Below are 9,329 nucleotides of genomic sequence, written 5' to 3' on the forward strand. Positions count from 1 at the left end.
CATGACAGGATATGGATATTGCCAGGTTCTGGCCGACTGCTGTAGCCCTCGTTGCAATCCATGCAGAAACGGAATCCCCCATTAAAATTCATTCCATTTTAATGCTTTTGCATTTCCGTCCCTGGCCAAAAACAAAAGGAAGAGCAGAGCGAACATTTTTCCCATTTTATTGTCTGCTCTGGGAATACCCTAAATGAATACGAGTACTACTCACATTCATTGCCATTGGCAGAATTTCAAATGTACTTAAGGCTCTGTCTTGCTTTTATTTGACTTTGGGTTTAATTTTTCTGTATTTCATTCAACGAATTTGCATTGTTTTTCTTCTCTGTGTTTTCAAATTTCAATTCCATGCAAACATGGAGTGAAGATTATTAAAGGCTTTTGACTTGGTTCTACTTTTCCTTTTCTTTGGATTTGTTCGTTCTCTTCTGGGCAAAGGCGCTTCGCCTGCTTCAGACACTTTAGCAAGACGAGTTTTAATCGCATTTAAACGCTTATCTACTTACTCATGGATTTTTTAATTCATTTTTTACTCAAGGGGTTTTCCGGGCTTAAGAAGATTCTAGCTGCACTCCGTAAGCGGTTGAACTAGGGAAAGTGTGAAGAAGACAAGCGAAAAGGAAAGCAATTGCAAACAGAGTGTATGATGTATATTTAGTTTATATTAATCTATTTTGGCAGTTAAAACAAACTCAAACTCTTGACCACTTAATACTTAATAGTCACAACAACTTTCCATGTGCCAAAACTTTCACTGAATCGAAACACAATTATTTCTCTTTCTTTGGAGAATGGTAAACCCCAGACACTTCAGGGTCAAACCCACAAACACTTGGGTAAATATTCCGCCTACATATAAGAAGTATTTTCATGGTCATGCCACAAGTCACAAGAAATTTATAACAACATTAAATGAACCAAAAAATTATAAATAAAACATTCAAATTCATAGACAAAGAGTCGAAATGTAGGCGGCACTTACGTGTACGAGTATTTGTGTTTTTAAACGTATTATTATCGATATTCTGTTGGATATGTTGATGGAAGGAAGCAAATTGCCTTAGTTTTCAGTACATATAAGGAAGTGGTGGAATATAACTGGTATACAGAGGGATTGTGGAATGGGCAGTGGGCTGTTTCAGGACGGAGATTGGTACACGGCACGCAACATTCTCAGTTCTTGGTTAATTGGCCGCACGCACGCAGGTCCCAGGCCGAAGTTGGAGCCCTTTTTGGGTATTCAATTACCAGGTTGTTGGGGCCGAGGCCCCCACTGGCAGAAACTGCCAACTGCTGCTAATAGACACCCTTTGAACCGGACAAGGTTAATTTCGAGAAAGCGCTGGAGCAGCTCCCTGGGTTAAATTGCCAGCAATCGAAATGGAAAAGAAAATATAGGAAAAGACACAGGCACAGTAACAGTAGCTCTCGAATGCTCGTTTAATTAAATATTTAAAGCGGCTTCTGTCTGACCGAATAATGCGAGTAATAATGCCAGCTGATAAAGCTATTTATAAGAGGCAGCTAATTAAATAGCGAAATTATAGCACTTCCGCCCGGCAGAACAGCAGTACGGCAGAGCGGCAAAGCGGCAGCCAAGCAAAATTCAATTATTTCCAAGGCACTTTTCATGCCGTGCCCCGCCGTTCCGTTCCGATTGTACCGAATGTCCTCTGTGTATTCTGGTCTAAGCCTTTCATTAATGTTTATTGTCTGTCCTCACAGAAATCGCCGAGGAGCCTCTCAAATTCATCGGCCTCCTCCTCGCTGCCGGAATGCCGGCGCCATTTGATGGACCTGGATGAGGGCGAGCTGTTCATGGAGCTGATTCGCGACGTGGCCAATGAGCTGGACATCGATGTGCTCTGCCACAAGATATTAGTGAATGTGGGGCTGCTCACCCATGCGGACCGCGGCTCCCTCTTCCTTGCCAAGGGCACGCCCCACAACAAGTACCTGGTGGCCAAGCTCTTCGATGTAACACAAAAGACAGGTGAGTGATTCGTTCACTCGTCCATCTCTGAATTGGAAATGCAATGCCATTTCCAATTGCCAATTCTCTTGTCTCCTGTCTGTTGTCTGTTATCTGTTGTCTAGTGCTGGGTGTGGACACAGGTAATCCCGCTTTAATTAAGCTCAACAATGCATAATGGAAGCGACTGCAGAATGGGAAATACAATCGGAGCCGAGTGCACCAAATGAATGCCACCCGGGTGGCATTCACTCAAAACTAATCAAAATTCAATGAATCATGTTGCATTTACCAACTCAATCTGTTTACATTTTCATTTCATTTTCACTTGGCTTCATTTCGGAAATTAAGGAACTTTTGTAAGAGGCCAACCCATTGGGATGATTATAAATTGTCACTCATTAGCGGCCGGTCCGAATAATTTGTGGGCCAATGGCGAGCGCATTAGCAAAATTAAGGCCCAAACGGAAGAGCATTAAAAGTTTTTGGCATAACCCGGGCCATAAAACTGAAAAGGTCGCCCATCAAATGAGAAATAGATGCTGCCACGCACCAAAACACACACAGACACAGATACACTCGCACTCACACTAATTCATATAAAAATGCGTTACATTCGAAATGAATCTTTGGCACAGTGCCGAGAGTAAAAGTCACCGCTTCCGCTACATAATTCAGTGTGGAAAATGCGAAAAAAGATTAGACCTGGCAGCAGCACCCACACAGGCAGCAGATGCGAATCCACAAGGTTATCCAAAAGATAAAAAAAAGAGTCTTTCATGCGAGTGTATCTACTGTAAGTGTATCCTCCGCATGTGGTGGCTTCCACGTGCGGGGCACCAAGATTATGATTTGGGGGAGCAGCTCAGTTCATGCAAATTCGCATTTGACTTTTTGGCCCCAGGATTTCAGTGCTCAGATTTCTGGGGAAGAAGAATCTCCTGCCTAGCATTTATTTATTTATTATTTTCCCGTTCTCCGTATCTCCGTGCATGGCAGAGTGAATATTTTGCCTATAAATTTAATATTTATTTAGATGCTTTCCGCAGCTTTATCGGGCCCTAAATACAATTTGCCTGAAATGAACTCATTGTTGGCTTTGCCTTTCAGTTTCAATATTAACAGTGGTATAATGCTGGTATCTATAAAATATTAAGTGTATCCAGAGCGTTGCTTTGGCGTTAGCTGTTCCCCATTGATTTGGTTTCATTTGAATCCCTTTTGATTGCAGCACTCAAGGATGCCGTGAAGCGGGCCAGTGCCGAGGAGATTATCATTCCCTTTGGCATTGGCATTGCCGGCATGGTGGCCCAGACAAAGCAGATGATTAACATCAAGGAGGCGTACAAGGATGCCCGATTCAATTGCGAAATCGATCTCAAGACCGGCTACAAAACGAACGCCATCCTCTGCATGCCCATCTGCAATTATGAGGGCGACATCATAGGCGTTGCCCAAATTATCAACAAAACGAATGGTAAGCTCCATCGACCACTGATTCGATGACTGAATCATTGTTTGGACTCTACTCTGGATACCCTTTCTGCAGGATGCATGGAATTCGACGAGCATGATGTGGAAATCTTTCGCCGGTATCTGACTTTCTGCGGCATTGGCATACAGAATGCCCAGCTCTTCGAGATGTCTGTCCAGGAGTACAGGCGCAACCAAATCCTTCTCAATCTGGCCCGCAGCATCTTCGAGGAGCAGAACAATCTCGAGTGCCTGGTCACCAAAATCATGACAGAGGCCCGCGAACTCCTCAACTGCGAACGCTGCTCCGTGTTCCTCGTGGACCTGGACTGCTGCGAGGCGGTGAGTCGTGGTGTGGGATTCGATTTGTATGGATTGTATGGCGGAATTTGAAATTGAAATTGAAATTCATTTACTGGCATTTTTCATCCGCCCACGTTTAATTGAGGATCGCCCTTTGCGTGGCAGCGTGGTTGTGGTGCCTGTGGTCTTTCCACATTCGCATCACAGTGTCCGCCGCGTGTCCGTGTCCATTTCGGTGTCCGTGTCGCGCTGCCAGTTTCATTAAAATTGCTTAAACGCCACCGCGTCGGCCATTTTGTTTGTATTTGTCAACTTTTCGCTGGTGGGCGTCAGTGGCAATCGGGAGTGGGAGTGTCTGTGGCTGTTTCTGTGGACACGTCAGGGCACCCCAAGGAAATTAAAATGTGCAATTTACATTATGTTACTTGGGGACACGACACTGTCTATATAGGGGTGGGATGGGCAATGAACAAGTGTCAGGCATTACGTGGAATTGTGACAGCTCCTGCGGAGCAGAACAAACGGAGAGATGGAAAATTATCCTCGAGTCAGGGCAATTTTCATTACGGTGAAAATTTTCCTTGATTGCCTGTCATTATTTGCTGCTGTCTTTCCACATTATGAGATGCTGCACAGTCGTGTTAAATTGTAAATAAATCAACCACAACATAGGAATAGAACAGAGCGGGAGACAGAGCAAGTCTTTAAATTAGTTTAAAGCTAAGAAATAAAGTTATTCAACTGGCAAATATGAAGGCGGCTTCAATTCCTCAATCGAATAGCAACTTTTGTGGAATTTTGCATGCTTTGACTTAAGAAAACTATTCAAAATATGTACCTGTGGTTGCTGAAACTAACCAAAAGCTATTTTTGTAGAGCCCGCATGAATATTTCATTTGGGACAATGAGTAGATATTTGCATATGGAAAACCATGAACAAATAAATCTTGCATCATTTATTTGTCGAAATGAACAAATGTCAGCATTTGATTATATTGTACAACATTCATTGCCTTAAATTCTCATGAATTTAGCTTTTGGATGGAATTTTATTAATAAACAATAATTGGCTTGCTGTCGAACATCTTCTTCCAACCGGTGGGCCGTGTGTAATGTCAATATCAAAGGATACCTTTGAATTAAATTGTACTTATGGACAGTCTGCTCCAGGCTGAATGAAAGTTTACTTTCCAAATTTAATGAGTGAATTGGATTTCTGTCAGGTCGCATTCTGCCACATTAATTTAATTTATGACCTGACAGCGATGAAAATGTTGAATTGTTTGACCTTTTCATAAGCTAAACAAAAGCCTCACATTTCCCCTGGAAATTGTTATTAATTTAATCAGAATCAGCCAAATGAAATGCCAATGACTGCAATAATTGTTTCATTATCGGCCGTCGACTGATAACGAAAGTGCATAATGGTCAATTTATTAGGCCAAAAGGCCAAACGTGGCCCAAGGGGGAGCAGAGCGAAGGGCCTAAGGGCATAAGCTGCCACTGAAAACTTTGCTGACATGCCCGTCATGTGCAACATGTCAGCTTAATTATGCGCACTCTTGAGGGATCAGAGGGGGGAAGAGAAAAGGCACTCTGGTTGGTTGGGGAAATGCAATTTATCAACAAGCTTGGTGGAGAACGTTACGAGCTCCATTAGTGGCAGCCACTTAATGTCCACGCCCTGTCCTTGCTGTCCCGTTGCAGAGCCATTTGGAGAAGATAATTGAGAAGCCCAATCAGCCGGAGCAGCGACCCACACGGGCCATCATGCCCGGCGACAGCTTCGACGAAAAGGTAAGCCTCACTTCTGACTGCTGACTTCATCTGCTGTCCTTCATCTGATTCTGATTCTGATTGGAATTCTCTGTGGAATCTCTTTTGCAGCAAAAAATGCGCAACCGCTTCACGGTGCTCTTCGAGCTCGGCGGGGACTATCAGGCGGCCAGTGTGTCCCGCCCCTCAAGTACCGAGCTGAGCACCTCGACCCTCGCACAGATTGCACAGTTTGTGGCGACCACCGGGCAAACGGTCAACATATGCGATGTCCACGAGTGGGTGCGGGACCACAACCAGATACGGGCAGAGAGCGAGATCGATAGCACCCAGGCCATACTCTGCATGCCGATTGTGAATGCCCAGAAAGTTGTGATTGGTGTGGCTCAATTGATTAATAAGGTAAAAGGAAGAGACTCCCCGTAGTGAATGATTGAAAACAGAATTAATTTTCATTTACCCAGGCCAATGGCGTACCCTTTACCGAATCGGATGCATCCATTTTCGAGGCATTTGCCATCTTCTGCGGATTGGGCATCCACAATACACAGATGTATGAGAACGCCTGCAAGCTGATGGCCAAACAGAAGGTGGCCCTGGAGTGCTTGAGCTACCATGCCACAGCCAGTCAGGATCAGACAGAGAAGCTCACCCAAGATGCCATTGCCGAGGCAGAATCCTACAATCTGTACAGTTTCACATTTACGGGTAAGCTGAATCCAGTCCAAGCTCGACTGTGGGATGTCTGTAAGCCATTTCCTTTTCAGACTTTGAGCTGGTGGACGATGACACCTGTCGTGCCGTGTTGCGGATGTTTATGCAATGCAATCTGGTCTCCCAGTTCCAAATACCCTACGATGTAAGTAATGGCCTATCTAAGCATATACGAACGTTACTGAACATTCTTAGGTCCTCTGTCGTTGGGTGCTGAGTGTACGCAAGAACTATCGTCCTGTAAAGTACCACAATTGGCGGCACGCTCTCAATGTGGCTCAGACCATGTTCGCCATGCTTAAGACTGGCAAAATGGAGCGCTTCATGACGGATCTGGAAATACTGGGCCTGCTGGTGGCCTGCCTGTGCCACGATCTCGACCATCGCGGCACCAACAACGCCTTCCAGACCAAGACCGAGTCCCCGCTGGCTATTCTCTACACGACTAGCACCATGGAGCACCATCACTTCGATCAGTGTGTGATGATCCTCAACTCTGAGGGCAACAACATATTCCAGGTGAGTTTTCAGGACAGTTTAATAGAGATTTTTCGTGTCACAGCTTAGCCACGGAGAACGCGCACCTTGTTGTTTTTGGCGCGAAGATTTCTACGGTTCGACTGATTGCCTTTTCGGGCGCTGACGCGTGCCTTGCGACCCTTGGTGCGGGCACTCCTGCTGCTGGTGGATGAGGAGGAGGATGTGGTCGTGGACTCCGTTGTGCTTGTAGTCGCATCCGTGGTGGTGGTAGTGGTGGTTGAGGCAGAACTCGATGTTGATGTGGAGGTGTCTGCAGCGTTCACTTGTGACACACAGAGAGACACCACAGCCAGACCGAATAGAGCTAGAGACAACTTCATCTTGAATGTTTCAACTATCAAATGATATACCCACTTGCTCTGATAATGTTCCTTTTATACTATCCCTAAGACTTGAATGAACCTTCGTATCAGCTAACAGAACAGAGAGAAAAACCTCATACATATGGCCAAAAGAATAAAGTTCACCTTGATCCAAATGATCTGAACTATTAGTGACTCTTAGCCACACGCGAGTCTGTAGAATGTCGTCACTGCTCCAAGTGTTTTAGAAACTAATTTAAGAACAAAGAACTTCGGTGTAGCTATTTCTGTCTCTAACTTTCACTTACTATTTGGCAGGCCTTGTCCCCGGAAGACTATCGCTCCGTTATGAAGACTGTGGAGAGCGCCATCCTGTCCACCGATCTGGCAATGTACTTCAAGAAGCGCAATGCCTTCCTGGAGCTGGTCGAGAATGGGGAATTTGATTGGCAGGGCGAGGAGAAGAAGGATTGTAAGTGATAGTAATCCCACCCAAAATGGATAATGAGAATATCTTTTGTTCAGTGTTGTGTGGCATGATGATGACTGCCTGCGATGTCAGTGCCATAGCCAAGCCGTGGGAGGTGCAGCATAAGGTGGCCAAACTGGTGGCCGATGAATTCTTCGATCAGGGTGATCTAGAGAAGCTTCAACTGAATACTCAACCAGTGGCCATGATGGACAGGTGAGTTGGCAATATCTGATTGAAAGCCAATAATGTGGTTTTCCTTAGGGAGCGCAAGGACGAGCTGCCAAAAATGCAGGTGGGCTTCATTGATGTCATCTGTCTGCCCCTGTATCGCGTGCTCTGCGACACCTTTCCTTGGATCACGCCACTGTACGAGGGCACGCTCGAGAACCGTCGCAACTGGCAGGATCTGGCTGAGAAGGTGGAAATGGGTTTGACCTGGATCGACCACGACACCATCGACAAGCCCGTGGAGGAGTTTGCCGGCTGTGCCGATGAGGAGATTAAGGACATTGAGTTCACGGTGACCACGCTCAACTGCAATCAGCAGACGCAGCAGCATGTGGCAGGTGCAGGCGGCGATGACAGCCACACCCCGGAGCATCAGCGCAGCGGCTCTCGGCTGAGCATGAAGAAGACAGGGGCCCTGGGCAAGGCAGTCCGCTCGAAGCTCTCGAAGACGTTGTACAACAGCATGGACGGCTCCAAGCCGAAGACCTCGCTGAAGTTGCTCGAGTCGCATGTGAGCGAGGACATGGACGACAAGAGTCCGACGAGTCCCTCACAGCCGCAGGCAGGCGGCAGCGTGGGGCGCATGTCTGCCTCGTCCTCCACCTCATCCGCCGGCACTGTGGTGGACAAGTCCAAGAAGCGTTCCAAGCTGTGCTCGCTCTTATGACGAAAGCCCTCCAATTAGAATCTGGCGACCCCCTCCAGCACCTCTGGCAGTGAGACTGACAAGTGCGGAGGGGGGCTGACAGAGTTCTAATTGGAGATCGGAGATGGGAGTGTACTCTGGGAGGGTGTACTCTCTATCCACCCTCTACCCTGTGTGTAGCTCTTACTATTTGTATGTCTATAGGTGGAAAACTATCCACAAAATATCCCACAATACCACATACCACAAGATGAGCAGGAGGATGAGATGGATTCGGAGGTGTAGGAGGAAGCAAATGCAGTTGCAATATTAAAATAAGTGAATGTCAAAATATGTGATCTATTTAAGGTCCAGAAGGTGCGAAGGTGCGAAGCTCACGCGTTGAACCTTACCTTTTGGTGGTTACAGTTACACGCTCTATCTCTTTCTCTCTCTCACACACACACACACACACACGCATGCACACACACGATCTGTGTGTGTGTGTGTGTCTCTGTCGCTAACTGACTCTGAACTGTAGTTATCCCCCTGTAAGCTCCCCAGTACCCAAGTAGATGGATCAGTTTAAGTAATGTATCTCGATGTGTATGTATGTACCTAGTTCCAATAACCAAATCGTGCTAGTCAAACGTATGAAATACTATACCTAACCTACTATATATATAACCTAATCTAACCTAAATACATTTAAGTAGAAATTTGTAAGTGTTTAAGCTGCAATTCGTGAGGCTATGCGAGATCAGGCATCGATGTATCCCCAATATGTAACTATGAATATGCACAGACTGTGCTGTGTGAAAAACTATAGCAATATTATATGATATTTCCCCCCCCCCCCCCCCCCCCCCCCCCCCCCCAAAAAACCAAAAAAAAAAAAAAAAAAAAAAAAAAAAAAAAAAA

The 9,329-nt window shown here is 45.8% G+C and overlaps 1 protein-coding gene across 1 annotated transcript in view; it reads left to right on the plus strand.

Annotated features, from left to right (window-relative positions):
* Positions 1-9,253, plus strand: part of LOC117585111 (cGMP-specific 3',5'-cyclic phosphodiesterase) — a 40,421-nt gene extending 31,168 nt beyond the window's left edge. Inside the window, exons 4-14 of the mRNA XM_034274392.1 lie at positions 1,729-1,996; positions 3,207-3,452; positions 3,525-3,790; positions 5,459-5,548; positions 5,639-5,929; positions 5,992-6,235; positions 6,295-6,386; positions 6,437-6,760; positions 7,402-7,555; positions 7,609-7,768; positions 7,817-9,253. Coding sequence (XP_034130283.1) covers positions 1,729-1,996; positions 3,207-3,452; positions 3,525-3,790; positions 5,459-5,548; positions 5,639-5,929; positions 5,992-6,235; positions 6,295-6,386; positions 6,437-6,760; positions 7,402-7,555; positions 7,609-7,768; positions 7,817-8,450 — 2,769 coding nt within the window. The 3' untranslated portion in view covers positions 8,451-9,253. The remainder of the gene's footprint in view (positions 1-1,728; positions 1,997-3,206; positions 3,453-3,524; positions 3,791-5,458; positions 5,549-5,638; positions 5,930-5,991; positions 6,236-6,294; positions 6,387-6,436; positions 6,761-7,401; positions 7,556-7,608; positions 7,769-7,816) is intronic.
* The last annotated feature ends 76 nt before the right edge of the window (positions 9,254-9,329 follow it).

This window comes from Drosophila guanche, unplaced genomic scaffold (assembly GCF_900245975.1).
Source record: "Drosophila guanche unplaced genomic scaffold, DGUA_6, whole genome shotgun sequence".
In the NCBI taxonomy this organism is placed as follows: Eukaryota; Metazoa; Arthropoda; class Insecta; order Diptera; family Drosophilidae; genus Drosophila; species Drosophila guanche.